Raw genomic sequence first — 18,766 nt, forward strand, 5'->3', positions numbered from 1 at the left:
GGGATCAGAGTTCACATCAGCCCGTGCACAGAGAGGGATCAGAGCTCACATCAGCCCGTGCACAGAGAGGGATCAGAGCGAGCGCTCACATCAGCCCGTGCACAGAGAGGAATCAGAGCGAGCGCTCACATCAACCCATGCACAGAGAGGGATCAGAGCGAGCGCTCACATCAGCCCGTGCACAGAGAGGGATCAGAGCTCACATCAGCCCGTGCACAGAGAGGGATCAGAGCGAGCGCTCACATCAGCCAGTGCACAGAGAGGGATCAGAGCTCACATCAGCCCGTGCACAGAGAGGGATCAGAGCGAGCGCTCACATCAGCCCGTGCACAGAGAGGGATCAGAGCGAGCGCTCACATCAACCCATGCACAGAGAGGGATCAGAGCGAGCGTTCACATCAGCCCGTGCACAGAGAGGGATCAGAGCTCACATCAGCCCGTGCACAGAGAGGGATCAGAGCGAGCGCTCACATCAGCTCGTGCACAGAGAGGAATCAGAGCGAGCGCTCACATCAACCCATGCACAGAGAGGGATCAGAGCGAGCGCTCACATCAGCCCGTGCACAGAGAGGGATCAGAGCTCACATCAGCCCGTGCACAGAGAGGGATCAGAGCGAGCGCTCACATCAGCCAGTGCACAGAGAGGGATCAGAGCTCACATCAGCCCGTGCACAGAGAGGGATCAGAGCGAGCGCTCACATCAGCCCGTGCACAGAGAGGGATCAGAGCGAGCGCTCACATCAAGCCATGCACAGAGAGGGATCAGAGCGAGCGTTCACATCAGCACATGCACAGAGAGGGATCAGAGCTCACATCAGCTTGTGCACAGAGAGGGATCAGAGCTCACATCAGCTTGTGCACAGAGAGGGATCAGAGCGAGCGCTCACATCAGCCCATGCACAGAGAGAGGGATCAGAGCGAGCGTTCACATCAGCACACGCACATAGAGGCATCAGAGCTTACATCAGCACGTGCACAGAGAGGGATCAGAGAAAGCGTTCACATCAGCCCATGCACAGAGAGGGATCAGAGCGAGCGTTCACATCAGCCCATGCACAGAGAGGGATCAGAGCTCACATCAGCCCGTGCACAGAGAGGTATCAGAGCGAGCGCTCACATCAGCCCATGCACAGAGAGGGATCAGAGCGAGCGCTCACATCAGCACATGCACAGAGAGGGATCAGAGCGAGCGCTCACATCAGCCCATGCACAGAGAGGGATCAGAGCGAGCGTTCACATCAGCACATGCACAGAGAGGGATCAGAGCGAGCGTTCACATCATCCCATGCACAGAGAGAGATCAGAGCTGACATCAGCCCGTGCACAGAGAGGGATCAGAGTTCACATCAGCCCGTGCACAGAGAGGGATCAGAGCTCACATCAGCCCGTGCACAGAGAGGTATCAGAGCGAGCGCTCACATCAACACATGCACAGAGAGGGATCAGAGCGAGCGTTCACATCAGCCCATGCACAGAGAGGGATCACAGCGAGCGCTCAAATCAGCACATGCACAGAGAGGGATCAGAGCGAGCGCTCACATCAGCCCGTGCACAGAGAGTGATCAGAGCTCACATCAGCCCGTGCACAGAGAAGGATCAGAGCGAGCGCTCACATCAGCCCATGCACAGAGAGGGATCAGAGCGAGCGCTCACATCATCCCATGCACAGAGAGGGATCAGAGCGAGCGCTCACATCAGCCCATGCACAGAGAGGGATCAGAGCGAGCGCTCACATCAGCCCATGCACAGAGAGGGATCAGAGCGAGCGCTCACATCAGCCCATGCACAGAGAGGGATCAGAGCGAGCGTTCACATCAGCCCATGCACAAAGAGGGATCAGAGCGAGTGTTCACATCAGCACATGCACAGAGAGGGATCAGAGCTCACATCAGCTTGTGCACAGAGAGGGATCAGAGCGAGCGCTCACATCAGCACATGCACAGAGAGGGATCAGAGCGAGCGTTCACATCAGCCCATGCACAGAGAGAGGGATCAGAGCGAGCGTTCACATCAGCCCATGCACAGAGAGGGATCAGAGCGAGCGTTCACATCAGCCCATGCACAGAGAGGGGTCAGAGCTCACATCAGCTCGTGCACAGAGAGGGATCAGAGCGAGCGCTCACATCAGCCCATGCACAGAGAGAGGGATCAGAGCGAGCGTTCACATCAGCACATGCACAGAGAGGGATCAGAGCTCACATCAGCCCGTGCACAGAGAGGTATCAGAGCGAGCATTCACATCATCCCATGCGCAGAGAGGGATCAGAGTGAGCGTTAACATCATCCCATGCACAGAGAGGGATCAGAGCTCACATCAGCCCGTGCACAGAGAGGGATCAGAGTTCACATCAGCCCGTGCACAGAGAGGGATCAGAGCTTACATCAGCCCGTGCACAGAGAGGGATCAGAGGGAGCGCTCACATCAGCACATGCACAGAGAGGGATCAGAGCGAGCGTTCACATCAGCCCATGCACAGAGAGGGATCAGAGTGAGCACTCACATCAGCACATGCACAGAGAGGGATCAGAGCGAGCGTTCACATCAGCCCGTGCACAGAGAGGGATCAGAGCAAGCGCTCACATCAGCACATGCACAGAGAGGGATCAGAGCGAGCGTTCACATCAGCCCATGCACAGAGAGGGATCAGAGTGAGCGTTCACATCAGCCTATGCACAGAGAGGGATCAGAGCTAGCGCTCACATCAGCCCGTGCACAGAGAGGGATCAGAGCGAGCGCTCACATCAGCCCGTGCACAGAGAGGGATCAGAGCGAGCGTTCACATCAGCCCGTGCACAGAGAGGGATTAGAGCTCACATCAGCCCGTGCACAGAGAGGGATCAGAGCGAGCGCTCACATCAGCCCATGCACAGAGAGGGATCAGAGCGATCGCTCAGATCAGCACATGCACAGAGAGGGATCAGAGCGAGCGTTCACATCAGCACATGCACAGAGAGGGATCAGAGCGGGTGCTCACATCAACACATGCACAGAGAGGGATCAGAGCGGGTGCTCACATCAAAACATGCACAGAGAAAGATCAGAGCGATCGTTCACATCAGCCCGTGCACAGAGAGGGAACAGAGTTCACATCAGCCCGTGCAGAGAGAGGGATCAGAGCGAGCGCTCACATCAGCCCGTGCACATAGAGGGATCAGAACGAGCGTTCACATCAGCCCGTGCACAGAGAGGGATCAGAACGAGCGTTCACATCAGCTCGTGCACAGAGAGGGGTCAGAGCGAGCGCTCACATCACCCCGTGCACAGAGAGAGATCAGAGCGAGCGTTCACATCAGCCCGTGCACAGAGAGGGATCAGAGCTCACATCAGCCCGTGCACAGAGAGGGATCAGAGCGAGCGCTCACATCAGCCCATGCACAGAGAGGGATCAGAGCGAGCGCTCACATCAGCACATGCACAGAGAGGGATCAGAGCGAGCGCTCACATCAGCCCGTGGACAGAGAGGGATCAGAGCGAGCGTTCACATCAGCCCGTGCACAGTGAGGGATCAGAGCGAGCGTTCACATCAGCCCGTGCACAGAGAGGGATCAGAGCGAGCGTTCACATCAGCCCGTGCACAGAGAGGGATCAGAGCTCACATCAGCCCGTGCACAGAGAGGGATCAGAGCGAGCGCTCACATCAGCCAGTGCACAGAGAGGGATCAGAGCGAGCGTTCACATCAGCCCGTGCAGAGAGGGATCAGAGCTCACATCAGCCCGTGCACAGAGAGGGATCAGAGCGAGCGCTCACATCAGCCCGTGCACAGAGAGGGATCAGAGCGAGCGTTCACATCAGCCCGTGCACAGAGAGGGATCAGAGCGAGCGTTCACATCAGCCCGTGCACAGAGAGGGATCAGAGTTCACATCAGCCCGTGCACAGAGAGGGATCAGAGTTCACATCAGCCCGTGCACAGAGAGGCATCAGAGCGAGCGGTCACATCAGCCCATGCACAGAGAGGGATCAGAGCTCACATCAGCCCGTGCACAGAGAGGGATCAGAGCGAGCGCTCACATCAGCACATGCACAGAGAGGGATCAGAGCGAACATTCACATCAGACCGTGCACAGAGAGGGATCAGAGCGAGCGTTCACACCAGCCCATGCACAGAGAGGTATCAGAGCGAGCGTTCACATCAGCTTGTGCACAGAGAGGGATCAGAGCGAGCGTTCACATCAGCCCGTGCACAGAGAGGGATCAGAGCGAGCGTTCACATCAGCCTGTGCACAGAGAGGGATCAGAGTGAGCGTTCACATCAGCCCGTGCACAGAGAGTGATCAGAGCTCACATCAGCCCATGCACAGAGAGGGATCAGAGCGAGCGCTCACATCAGCCCGTGCACAGAGAGGGATCAGAGTTCACATCAGCCTGTGCACAGAGAGGGATCAGAGCGAGCGCTCACATCAGCCCGTGCACAGAGAGGGATCAGAGCGAGCGCTCACATCAACCTATGCACAGAGAGGGATCAGAGTGAGCGCTCACATCAGCCCATGCACAGAGAGGGATCAGAGCGAGTGCTCACATCAGCCCGTGCACAGAGAGGGATCAGAGCAAGCGTTCACATCAGCACATGCACAGAGAGGGATCAGAGCGAGCGTTCACATCAGCACATGCACAGAGAGGCATCAGAGCTCACATCAGCTTGTGCACAGAGAGGGATCAGAGCGAGCGCTCACATCAGCCCATGCACAGAGAGGGATCAGAGCGAGCGTTCACATCAGCACATGCACAGAGAGGGGTCAGAGCTCACATCAGCTCGTGCACAGAGAGGGATCAGAGCGAGCGCTCACATCAGCCCATGCACAGAGAGAGGGATCAGAGCGAGCGTTCACATCATCCCATGCACAGAGAGGGATCAGAGCGAGCGTTCACATCATCCCATGCACAGAGAGGGATCAGAGCTCACATCAGCCCGTGCACAGAGAGGGATCAGAGCGAGCGCTCACATCAGCACATGCACATAGAGGGATCAGAGCGAGCGCTCACATCAGCACATGCACAGAGAGGGATCAGAGCGAGTGCTCACATCAGCACATGCACAGAGAGGGATCAGAGCGATCGTTCACATCAGCCCGTGCACAGAGAGGGATCAGAGCGAGCGTTCACATCAGCCCGTGCACAGAGAGGGATCAGAGCGAGCGTTCACATCAGCCCATGCACAGAGAGGGATCAGAGCGAGCGCTCACATCAGCACATGCACAGAGAGGGATCAGAGTGAGCGTTCACATCAGCCCGTGCACAGAGAGGGATCAGAGCGAGCGCTCACATCAGCCCATGCACATAGAGGGATCAGAGCGAGCGTTCACATCAGCCTATGCACAGAGAGGGATCAGAGCCAGCGCTCACATCAGCCCGTGCACAGAGAGGGATCAGAGCGAGCGTTCACATCAGCCCGTGCACAGAGAGGGATCAGAGCTCACATCAGCCCGTGCACAGAGAGGGATCAGAGCGAGCGCTCACATCAGCCCATGCACAGAGAGGGATCAGAGCGATCGCTCACATTAGCACATGCACAGAGAGGGATCAGAGCGAGCGCTCACATCAGCACATGCACAGAGAGGGATCAGAGCGAGCGCTCACATCAGCCCATGCACAGAGAGGGATCAGAGCAAGCGTTCACATCAGCCCGTGCACAGAGAGAGATCAGAGCGAGCGTTCACATCAGCTCGTGCACAGAGAGGGGTCAGAGCGAGCGCTCACATCAGCCCGTGCACAGAGAGAGATCAGAGCGAGCGTTCACATCAGCCCGTGCACAGAGAGGGATCAGAGCTCACATCAGCCCGTGCACAGAGTGGGATCAGAGCGAACGCTCACATCAGCACATGCACAGAGAGGGATCAGAGCGAGCGTTCACATCAGCCCATGCACAGAGAGGGATCAGAGCGAGCGTTCACATCAGCCCATGCACAGAGAGGGATCAGAGCTAGCGTTCACATCAGCCCATGCACAGAGAGGGATCAGAGCTAGCGTTCACATCAGCCCGTGCACAGAGAGGGATCAGAGCGAGCGCTCACATCAGCACATGCACAGAGAGGGATCAGAGCGAGCGCTCACATCAGCCCGTGCACAGAGAGGGATCAGAGCGAGTGCTTACATCAGCACATGCACAGAGAGGGATCAGAGCGATCGTTCACATCAGCCCGTGCACAGAGAGGGATCAGAGCTCACATCAGCCCGTGCACAGAGAGGGATCAGAGTTCACATCAGCCCGTGCACAGAGAGGGATCAGAGCGATCGCTCACATCAGCACATGCACAGAGAGGGATCAGAGCGATCGTTCACATCAGCCCGTGCACAGAGAGGGATCACAGTGAGCGTTCACATCAGCCCGTGCACAGAGAGGGATCAGAGCTCACATCAGCCCGTGCACAGAGAGAGATATGAGCTCACATCAGCCCGTGCACAGAGAGGGATCAGAGCGAGCGTTCACATCAGCTCGTGCACAGAGAGGGATCAGAGCTCACATCAGCCCGTGCACAGAGAGGGATCAGAGCGAGCGCTCACATCAGACCGTGCACAGAGAGGGATCAGAGCGAGCGTTCACATCAGCCCGTGCACAGAGAGGGATCAGAGCTCACATCAGCCCGTGCACAGAGAGGGATCAGAGTTCACATCAGCCCGTGCACAGAGAGGGATCAGAGCGAGCACTCACATCAGCCCGTGCACAGAGAGGTATCAGGGCGAGCGTTCACATCAGCCCGTGCACAGAGAGGGATCAGAGGGAGCGTTCACATCAGCCCGTGCACAGAGAGGGATCAGAGGGAGCGTTCACATCAGCCCATGCACAGAGAGGGATCAGAGTGAGCGTTCACATCAGCCCATGCACAGAGAGGGATCAGAGCTCACATCAGCCCGTGCACAGAGAGGGATCAGAGTTCACATCAGCCCGTGCACAGAGAGGGATCAGAGCGAGCGGTCACATCAGCCCATGCACAGAGAGGGATCAGAGCTCACATCAGCCCGTGCACAGAGAGGGATCAGAGTTCACATCAGCCCGTGCACAGAGAGGGATCAGAGCGAGCACTCACATCAGCCCGTGCACAGAGAGGTATCAGGGCGAGCGTTCACATCAGCTTGTGCACAGAGAGGGATCAGAGCGAGCGTTCACATCAGCCAGTGCACAGAGAGGGATCAGAGTGAGCGTTCACATCTGCCCGTGCAGAGAGGGATCAGAGCTCACATCAGCCCGTGCACAGAGAGGGATCAGAGCGAGCGTTCACACCAGCCCATGCACAGAGAGGGATCAGAGCGAGCGTTCACATCAGCACATGCACAGAGAGGGATCAGAGCGAGCGCTCACATCAGCCCGTGCACAGAGAGGGATCAGAGTTCACATCAGCCCGTGCACAGAGAGGGATCAGAGCGAGCGCTCACATCAGCCCGTGCACAGAGAGGGATCAGAGCGAGCGCTCACATCAACCCATGCACAGAGAGGGATCAGAGCGAGCGCTCACATCAGCCCATGCACAGAGAGGGATCAGAGCGAGCGCTCACATCAGCCCGTGCACAGAGAGGGATCAGAGCTCACATCAGCCCGTGCACAGAGAGGGATCAGAGCGAGCGCTCACATCAGCCCGTGCACAGAGAGGGATCAGAGCGAGCGTTCACATCAGCCCGTGCACAGAGAGGGATCAGAGCGAGCGTTCACATCAGCCCGTGCACAGAGAGGGATCAGAGCGAGCGTTCACATCAGCCCGTGCACAGAGAGGGATCAGAGCGAGCGTTCACATCAGCCCGTGCACAGAGAGGGATCAGAGCTCACATCAGCCCGTGCACAGAGAGGGATCAGAGTTCACATCAGCCCGTGCACAGAGAGGGATCAGAGCGAGCGGTCACATCAGCCCATGCACAGAGAGGGATCAGAGCTCACATCAGCCCGTGCACAGAGAGGGATCAGAGCGAGCGCTCACATCAGCACATGCACAGAGAGGGATCAGAGTTCACATCAGCCCGTGCACAGAGAGGGATCAGAGTGAGCGCTCACATCAGCCCGTGCACAGAGAGGGATCAGAGCGAGCGCTCACATCAACCCATGCACAGAGAGGGATCAGAGCGAGCGGTCACATCAGCCCATGCACAGAGAGGGATCAGAGCTCACATCAGCCCGTGCACAGAGAGGGATCAGAGCGAGCGCTCACATCAGCACATGCACAGAGAGGGATCAGAGCGAACATTCACATCAGCCCGTGCACAGAGAGAGATCAGAGCGAGCACTCACATCAGCCCGTGCACAGAGAGGTATCAGGGCGAGCGTTCACATCAGCTTGTGCACAGAGAAGGATCAGAGCGAGCGTTCACATCAGCCTGTGCACAGAGAGGGATCAGAGCGAGCGTTCACATCAGCCAGTGCACAGAGAGGGATCAGAGTGAGCGTTCACATCAGCCCGTGCAGAGAGGGATCAGAGCTCACATCAGCCCGTGCACAGAGAGGGATCAGAGCGAGCGTTCACACCAGCCCATGCACAGAGAGGGATCAGAGCGAGCGTTCACATCAGCACATGCACAGAGGGGGATCAGAGCGAGCGCTCACATCAGCCCGTGCACAGAGAGGGATCAGAGTTCACATCAGCCCGTGCACAGAGAGGGATCAGAGCGAGCGCTCACATCAGCCCGTGCACAGAGAGGGATCAGAGCGAGCGCTCACATCAACCCATGCACAGAGAGGGATCAGAGCGAGCGCTCACATCAGCCCATGCACAGAGAGGGATCAGAGCGAGCGCTCACATCAGCCCGTGCACAGAGAGGGATCAGAGCTCACATCAGCCCGTGCACAGAGAGGGATCAGAGCGAGCGCTCACATCAGCCCGTGCACAGAGAGGGATCAGAGCGAGCGTTCACATCAGCCCGTGCACAGAGAGGGATCAGAGCGAGCGTTCACATCAGCCCGTGCACAGAGAGGGATCAGAGCGAGCGTTCACATCAGCCCGTGCACAGAGAGGGATCAGAGCGAGCGTTCACATCAGCCCGTGCACAGAGAGGGATCAGAGCTCACATCAGCCCGTGCACAGAGAGGGATCAGAGTTCACATCAGCCCGTGCACAGAGAGGGATCAGAGCGAGCGGTCACATCAGCCCATGCACAGAGAGGGATCAGAGCTCACATCAGCCCGTGCACAGAGAGGGATCAGAGCGAGCGCTCACATCAGCACATGCACAGAGAGGGATCAGAGTTCACATCAGCCCGTGCACAGAGAGGGATCAGAGCGAGCGCTCACATCAGCCCGTGCACAGAGAGGGATCAGAGCGAGCGCTCACATCAACCCATGCACAGAGAGGGATCAGAGCGAGCGGTCACATCAGCCCATGCACAGAGAGGGATCAGAGCTCACATCAGCCCGTGCACAGAGAGGGATCAGAGCGAGCGCTCACATCAGCACATGCACAGAGAGGGATCAGAGCGAACATTCACATCAGCCCGTGCACAGAGAGGGATCAGAGCGAACACTCACATCAGCCCGTGCACAGAGAGGTATCAGGGCGAGCGTTCACATCAGCTTGTGCACAGAGAGGGATCAGAGCGAGCGTTCACATCAGCCTGTGCACAGAGAGGGATCAGAGCGAGCGTTCACATCAGCCAGTGCACAGAGAGGGATCAGAGTGAGCGTTCACATCAGCCCGTGCAGAGAGGGATCAGAGCTCACATCAGCCCGTGCACAGAGAGGGATCAGAGCGAGCGTTCACACCAGCCCATGCACAGAGAGGGATCAGAGCGAGCGTTCACATCAGCACATGCACAGAGAGGGATCAGAGTGAGCGTTCACATCAGCCCATGCACAGAGAGGGATCAGAGCTCACATCAGCCCGTGCACAGAGAGGGATCAGAGTTCACATCAGCCCGTGCACAGAGAGGGATCAGAGCGAGCGGACACATCAGCCCATGCACAGAGAGGGATCAGAGCTCACATCAGCCCGTGCACAGAGAGGGATCAGAGTTCACATCAGCCCGTGCACAGAGAGGGATCAGAGCGAGCACTCACATCAGCCCGTGCACAGAGAGGTATCAGGGCGAGCGTTCACATCAGCTTGTGCACAGAGAGGGATCAGAGCGAGCGTTCACATCAGCCAGTGCACAGAGAGGGATCAGAGTGAGCGTTCACATCAGCCCGTGCAGAGAGGGATCAGAGCTCACATCAGCCCGTGCACAGAGAGGGATCAGAGCGAGCGTTCACACCAGCCCATGCACAGAGAGGGATCAGAGCGAGCGTTCACATCAGCACATGCACAGAGAGGGATCAGAGCGAGCGCTCACATCAGCCCGTGCACAGAGAGGGATCAGAGTTCACATCAGCCCGTGCACAGAGAGGGATCAGAGCGAGCGCTCACATCAGCCCGTGCACAGAGAGGGATCAGAGCGAGCGCTCACATCAACCCATGCACAGAGAGGGATCAGAGCGAGCGCTCACATCAGCCCATGCACAGAGAGGGATCAGAGCGAGCGCTCACATCAGCCCGTGCACAGAGAGGGATCAGAGCTCACATCAGCCCGTGCACAGAGAGGGATCAGAGCGAGCGCTCACATCAGCCCGTGCACAGAGAGGGATCAGAGCGAGCGTTCACATCAGCCCGTGCACAGAGAGGGATCAGAGCGAGCGTTCACATCAGCCCGTGCACAGAGAGGGATCAGAGCGAGCGTTCACATCAGCCCGTGCACAGAGAGGGATCAGAGCGAGCGTTCACATCAGCCCGTGCACAGAGAGGGATCAGAGCTCACATCAGCCCGTGCACAGAGAGGGATCAGAGTTCACATCAGCCCGTGCACAGAGAGGGATCAGAGCGAGCGGTCACATCAGCCCATGCACAGAGAGGGATCAGAGCTCACATCAGCCCGTGCACAGAGAGGGATCAGAGCGAGCGCTCACATCAGCACATGCACAGAGAGGGATCAGAGTTCACATCAGCCCGTGCACAGAGAGGGATCAGAGCGAGCGCTCACATCAGCCCGTGCACAGAGAGGGATCAGAGCGAGCGCTCACATCAACCCATGCACAGAGAGGGATCAGAGCGAGCGGTCACATCAGCCCATGCACAGAGAGGGATCAGAGCTCACATCAGCCCGTGCACAGAGAGGGATCAGAGCGAGCGCTCACATCAGCACATGCACAGAGAGGGATCAGAGCGAACATTCACATCAGCCCGTGCACAGAGAGAGATCAGAGCGAGCACTCACATCAGCCCGTGCACAGAGAGGTATCAGGGCGAGTGTTCACATCAGCTTGTGCACAGAGAAGGATCAGAGCGAGCGTTCACATCAGCCTGTGCACAGAGAGGGATCAGAGCGAGCGTTCACATCAGCCAGTGCACAGAGAGGGATCAGAGTGAGCGTTCACATCAGCCCGTGCAGAGAGGGATCAGAGCTCACATCAGCCCGTGCACAGAGAGGGATCAGAGCGAGCGTTCACACCAGCCCATGCACAGAGAGGGATCAGAGCGAGCGTTCACATCAGCACATGCACAGAGGGGGATCAGAGCGAGCGCTCACATCAGCCCGTGCACAGAGAGGGATCAGAGTTCACATCAGCCCGTGCACAGAGAGGGATCAGAGCGAGCGCTCACATCAGCCCGTGCACAGAGAGGGATCAGAGCGAGCGCTCACATCAACCCATGCACAGAGAGGGATCAGAGCGAGCGCTCACATCAGCCCATGCACAGAGAGGGATCAGAGCGAGCGCTCACATCAGCCCGTGCACAGAGAGGGATCAGAGCTCACATCAGCCCGTGCACAGAGAGGGATCAGAGCGAGCGCTCACATCAGCCCGTGCACAGAGAGGGATCAGAGCGAGCGTTCACATCAGCCCGTGCACAGAGAGGGATCAGAGCGAGCGTTCACATCAGCCCGTGCACAGAGAGGGATCAGAGCGAGCGTTCACATCAGCCCGTGCACAGAGAGGGATCAGAGCGAGCGTTCACATCAGCCCGTGCACAGAGAGGGATCAGAGCTCACATCAGCCCGTGCACAGAGAGGGATCAGAGTTCACATCAGCCCGTGCACAGAGAGGGATCAGAGCGAGCGGTCACATCAGCCCATGCACAGAGAGGGATCAGAGCTCACATCAGCCCGTGCACAGAGAGGGATCAGAGCGAGCGCTCACATCAGCACATGCACAGAGAGGGATCAGAGTTCACATCAGCCCGTGCACAGAGAGGGATCAGAGCGAGCGCTCACATCAGCCCGTGCACAGAGAGGGATCAGAGCGAGCGCTCACATCAACCCATGCACAGAGAGGGATCAGAGCGAGCGGTCACATCAGCCCATGCACAGAGAGGGATCAGAGCTCACATCAGCCCGTGCACAGAGAGGGATCAGAGCGAGCGCTCACATCAGCACATGCACAGAGAGGGATCAGAGCGAACATTCACATCAGCCCGTGCACAGAGAGGGATCAGAGCGAACACTCACATCAGCCCGTGCACAGAGAGGGATCAGAGCGAGCGTTCACATCAGCCCGTGCACAGAGAGGGATCAGAGCGAGCGTTCACATCAGCCCGTGCACAGAGAGGGATCAGAGCTCACATCAGCCCGTGCACAGAGAGGGATCAGAGTTCACATCAGCCCGTGCACAGAGAGGGATCAGAGCGAGCGGTCACATCAGCCCATGCACAGAGAGGGATCAGAGCTCACATCAGCCCGTGCACAGAGAGGGATCAGAGCGAGCGCTCACATCAGCACATGCACAGAGAGGGATCAGAGCGAACATTCACATCAGCCCGTGCACAGAGAGGGATCAGAGCGAGCACTCACATCAGCCCGTGCACAGAGAGGTATCAGAGCGAGCGTTCACATCAGCTTGTGCACAGAGAGGGATCAGAGCGAGCGTTCACATCAGCCTGTGCACAGAGAGGGATCAGAGCGAGCGTTCACATCAGCCTGTGCACAGAGAGGGATCAGAGTGAGCGTTCACATCAGCCCGTGCAGAGAGGGATCAGAGCTCACATCAGCCCGTGCACAGAGAGGGATCAGAGCGAGCGTTCACACCAGCCCATGCACAGAGAGGGATCAGAGCGAGCGTTCACATCAGCACATGCACAGAGAGGGATCAGAGCGAGCGCTCACATCAGCCCGTGCACAGAGAGGGATCAGAGTTCACATCAGCCCGTGCACAGAGAGGGATCAGAGCGAGCGCTCACATCAGCCCGTGCACAGAGAGGGATCAGAGCGAGCGCTCACATCAACCCATGCACAGAGAGGGATCAGAGCGAGCGCTCACATCAGCCCATGCACAGAGAGGGATCAGAGCGAGCGCTCACATCAGCCCGTGCACAGAGAGGGATCAGAGCGAGCGCTCACATCAGCCCGTGCACAGAGAGGGATCAGAGCGAGCGCTCACATCAGCACATGCACAGAGAGGGATCAGAGCTCACATCAGCTCGTGCACAGAGAGGGATCAGAGCGAGCGCTCACATCAGCCCATGCACAGAGAGGGATCAGAGCGAGCGTTCACATCAGCACATGCACAGAGAGGGATCAGAGTTCAAATCAGCCCATGCACAGAGAGGGATCAGAGCGAGCGCTCACATCAGCACATGCACAGAGAGGGATCAGAGCGAGCGTTCACATCAGCCCGTGCACAGAGAGGGATCAGAGCGAGCGCTCACATCAGCCCATGCACATACAGGGATCAGAGCGAGCGTTCACATCAGCACATGCACAGAGAGGGATCAGAGCGAGCGCTCACATCAGCACATGCACAGAGAGGGATCAGAGCGAGCGTTCACATCAGCCCGTGCACAGAGAGGGATCAGAGCGAGCACTCACATCAGCCCATGCACATACAGGGATCAGAGCGAGCGTTCACATCAGCCTATGCACAGAGAGGGATCAGAGCTAGCGCTCACATCAGCCCGTGCACAGAGAGGGATCAGAGCTCACATCAGCCCGTGCACAGAGAGGGATCAGAGCGAGCGCTCACATCAGCCCGTGCACAGAGAGGGATCAGAGCGAGCGTTCACATCAGCCCGTGCACAGAGAGGGATCAGAGCGAGCGTTCACATCAGCCCGTGCACAGAGAGGGATCAGAGCGAGCGCTCACATCAGCCCATGCACAGAGAGGGATCAGAGCGATCGCTCACATCAGCACATGCACAGAGGGATCAGAGCGAGCGCTCACATCAGCACATGCACAGAGAGGGATCAGAGCGAGTGCTCACATCAGCACATGCACAGAGAGGGATCAGAGCGATCGTTCACATCAGCCCGTGCACAGAGAGGGATCAGAGTGAGCGTTCACATCAGCCCGTGCACAGAGAGGGATCAGAGTGAGCGTTCACATCAGCACATGCACAGAGGGATCAGAGCGAGCGCTCACATCAGCACATGCACAGAGAGGGATCAGAGCGAGTGCTCACATCAGCACATGCACAGAGAGGGATCAGAGCGATCGTTCACATCAGCCCGTGCACAGAGAGGGATCAGAGCTCACATCAGCCCGTGCACAGAGAGGGATCAGAGCGATCGCTCACATCAGCACATGCACAGAGGGATCAGAGCGAGCGCTCACATCAGCACATGCACAGAGAGGGATCAGAGTGAGCGTTCACATCAGCCCGTGCACAGAGAGGGATCAGAGTGAGCGTTCACATCAGCCCGTGCACAGAGAGGGATCAGAGCTCACATCAGCCCGTGCACAGAGAGGGATCAGAGCGATCGCTCACATCAGCACATGCACAGAGGGATCAGAGCGAGCGCTCACATCAGCACATGCACAGAGAGGGATCAGAGTGAGCGTTCACATCAGCCCGTGCACAGAGAGGGATCAGAGTGAGCGTTCACATCAGCCCGTGCACAGAGAGGGATCAGAGCTCACATCAGCTCGGGCCCTGAGGCGATAATGGCGCTCCCGTTTCATTCCCAACAGACATATTTTAGCTTTGATGGAAAGATGCTCTGAGGCAGCTGAGGCTTTCACATGATGAATTCTGATTACATTTTGTGATTAACAGAACTGGCAGTACTGCATGCAAGGTGGGGTCATTGGAAAACAGGATAGACCACCCACCCACGCCAGGCCAACAGCCCCCGGGCCATCCCATCCCGACAACCCCCCGGCCACCCCAGCCCACCATACCATGCCTACCTCTTCAGCCGCTGTAGAGACGTCGTCCCCTCCAGTTCAGATGGGGGGCACCTCCTGAATAAGCTGCAGGTGCGGGAAATCAGCGTCTCATATGGGAAATTTGAGGGGATCTGTGAAAGGAGCTGATGGACGCTAGGCATGTCGCAGTCTCCCTGGAGGACCTCTGTCTCCCGCATCAGCACCATCTGAGGACAGAACATGGAGATGTGACCCCAGAACGTACACAGGGGCGACCTCATCCATACACCCCCAATAAACCCCACCCCCGTATACACAGGGGCGACCTCATCCATACACCCCCAATAACCCCCACCCCCGTACACACAGGGGCAACCTCATCCATACACCCCCAATAACCCCCACCCCTGTACACACAGGGGCGACCTCATCCATACACCCCCAATAAACCCCACCCCCGTATACACAGGGGCGACCTCATCCATACACCCCCAATAACCCCCACCCCTGTACACACAGGGGCGACCTCATCCATACACCCCCAATAAACCCCACCCCCGTACACACAGGGGCGACCTCATCCATACACCCCCAATAACCCCCACCCCCGTATACACAGGGGCGACCTCATCCATACACCCCCAATAACCCCCACCCCCGTATACACAGGGGCGACCTCATCCATACACCCCCAATAACCCCCACCCCCGTATACACAGGGGCGACCTCATCCATACACCCCCAATAAACCCCACCCCCGTATACACAGGGGCGACCTCATCCATACACCCCCAATAACCCCCACCCCTGTACACACAGGGGCGACCTCATCCATACACCCCCAATAAACCCCACCCCCGTACACACAGGGGCGACCTCATCCATACACCCCCAATAACCCCCACCCCCGTACACACAGGGGCGACCTCATCCATACACCCCCAATAACCCCCACCCCTGTACACACAGGGGCGACCTCATCCATACACTCCCAATAACCCCCACCCCCGTACACACAGGGGCGACCTCATCCATACACCCCCAATAATCCCCACCCCCGTACACACAGGGGCGACCTCATCCATACACCCCCAATAACCCCCACCCCCGAACACACAGGGGCGACCTCATCCATACACCCCCAATAACCCCCACCCCCGTACACACAGGGGCGACCTCATCCATACACCCCCAATAACCCCCACCCCTGTACACACAGGGGCGACCTCATCCATACACCCCCAATAACCTCCACCCCCGTACACACAGGGGCAACCTCATCCATACACCCCCAATAACCCCCACCCCCGAACACACAGGGGCAACCTCATCCATACACCCCCAATAACCCCCACCCCTGTACACACAGGTGCGACCTCATCCATACACCCCCAATAACCCCCACCCCCGTACACACAGGGGCGACCTCATCCATACACCCCCAATAACCCCCACCCCCGTACACACAGGGGCGACCTCATCCACACACCCCCAATAACCCCCACCCCCGAACACACAAGGGCGACCTCATCCATACACCCCCAATAACCCCCACCCCTGTAAACACAGAGGGGCGACCTCATCCATACACCCCCAATAACCCCCACCCCCGTACACACAGGGGCGACCTCATCCATACACCCCCAATAACCCCCACCCCTGTACACACAGGGGCGACCTCATCCATACACCCCCAATAAACCCCACCCCCGTACACACAGGGGCGACCTCATCCATACACCCCCACCCCCGTACACACAGGGGCGACCTCATCCATACACCCCCAATAACCCCCACCCCCGTACACACAGGGGCGACCTCATCCATACACCCCCAATAACCCCCACCCCCGTACACACAGGGGCGACCTCATCCATACACCCCCAATAAACCCCACCCCCGTACACACAAGGGCGACCTCATCCATACACCCCCAATAACCCCCACCCCTGAACACACAGGGGCGACCTCATCCATACACCCCCAATAAACCCCACCCCGAACACACAAGGGCGACCTCATCCATACACCCCCAATAACCCCCACCCCTGAACACACAGGGGCGACCTCATCCATACACCCCCAATAACCCCCACCCCCGTACACACAGGGGCGACCTCATCCATACACCCCCAATAACCCCCACCCCCGTACACACAGGGGCGACCTCATCCATACACCCCCAATAACCCCCACCCCCGTACACACAGGGGCGACCTCATCCATACACCCCCAATAACCCCCACCCCTGTACACACAGGGGCGACCTCATCCATACACCCCCAATAACCCCCACCCCCGTACACACAGGGGCGACCTCATCCATACACCCCCAATAACCCCACCCCCGTACACACAGGGGCGACCTCATCCTTACACCCCCAATAACCCCCACCCCTGTACACACAGGGGCAACCTCATCCATACACCCCCAATAACCCCCACCCCCGAACACACAGGTGCAACCTCATCAATACACCCCCAATAACCCCCACCCCGAACACACAGGGGCGACCTCATCCATACACCCCCAATAACCCCCACCCCCGTACACACAGGGGCGACCTCATCCACACACCCCCAATAACCTCCACCCCCGTACACACAGGGGCGACCTCATCCATACACCCCCAATAACCCCCACCCCCGTACACACAGGGGCGACCTCATCCTTACACCCCCAATAACCCCCACCCCTGTACACACAGGGGCGACCTCATCCATACACCCCCAATAACCCCCACCCCCGTACACACAGGGGCGACCTCATCCATACACCCCCAATAACCCCCACCCCCGTACACACAGGGGCGACCTCATCCATACACCCCCAATAACCCCCACCCCTGAACACACAGGGGCGACCTCATCCATACACCCCCAATAACCCCCACCCCCGAACACACAGGGGCGACCTCATCCATACACCCCCAATAACCCCCACCCCCGTACACACAGGGGCGACCTCATCCATACACCCCCAATAACCCCCACCCCTGTACACACAGAGGCGACCTCATCCTTACACCCCCAATAACCCCCACCCCTGTACACACAGGGGCGACCTCATCCACACACCCCCAATAACCCCCACCCCCGTACACACAGGGGCGACCTCATCCATACACCCCCAATAACCCCCACCCCTGTACACACAGGGGCGACCTCATCCATACACCCCCAATAACCCCCACCCCTGTACACACAGGGGCGACCTCATCCATACACCCCCAATAACCCCCACCCCGAACACACAGGTGCGACCTCATCCATACACCCCCAATAACCCCCACCCCTGTACACACAGGGGCGACCTCATCTATACACCCCCAATAACCCCCACCCCTGTAAACACAGAGGCGACCTCATCCTTACACCCCCAATAACCCCCACCCCCGTACACACAGGGGCGACCTCATCCATACACCCCCAATAACCCCCACCCCCGTACACACAGGGGCGACCTCATCCATACACCCCCAATAACCCCCACCCCTGTACACACAGGGGCGACCTCATCCATACACCCCCAATAACCCCCACCCCTGTACACACAGGGGCGACCTCATCCATACACCCCCAATAATCCCCACCCCCGTACACACAGGGGCGACCTCATCCATACACCCCCAATAACCCCCACCCCCGTACACACAGGGGCGACCTCATCCATACACCCCCAATAACCCCCACCCCCGTACACACAGGGGCGACCTCATCCATACACCCCCAATAACCCCC

General features: G+C 58.4%; 1 protein-coding gene across 3 annotated transcripts in view; it reads right to left on the reverse strand.

Annotated features, from left to right (window-relative positions):
* The window catches only part of LOC138643249 (TBC1 domain family member 20-like), a 75,278-nt gene that overhangs the window by 21,978 nt on the left and 34,534 nt on the right, over positions 1-18,766 (reverse strand). For all 3 annotated transcript variants that reach the window (XM_069732132.1, XM_069732131.1, XM_069732133.1), the window contains one exon: positions 15,068-15,252. In XM_069732132.1, the coding sequence (XP_069588233.1) occupies positions 15,068-15,252 (185 nt within the window). The remainder of the gene's footprint in view (positions 1-15,067; positions 15,253-18,766) is intronic.

Source organism: Ranitomeya imitator, chromosome 6 (assembly GCF_032444005.1).
Source record: "Ranitomeya imitator isolate aRanImi1 chromosome 6, aRanImi1.pri, whole genome shotgun sequence".
NCBI lineage: Eukaryota > Metazoa > Chordata > Amphibia > Anura > Dendrobatidae > Ranitomeya > Ranitomeya imitator.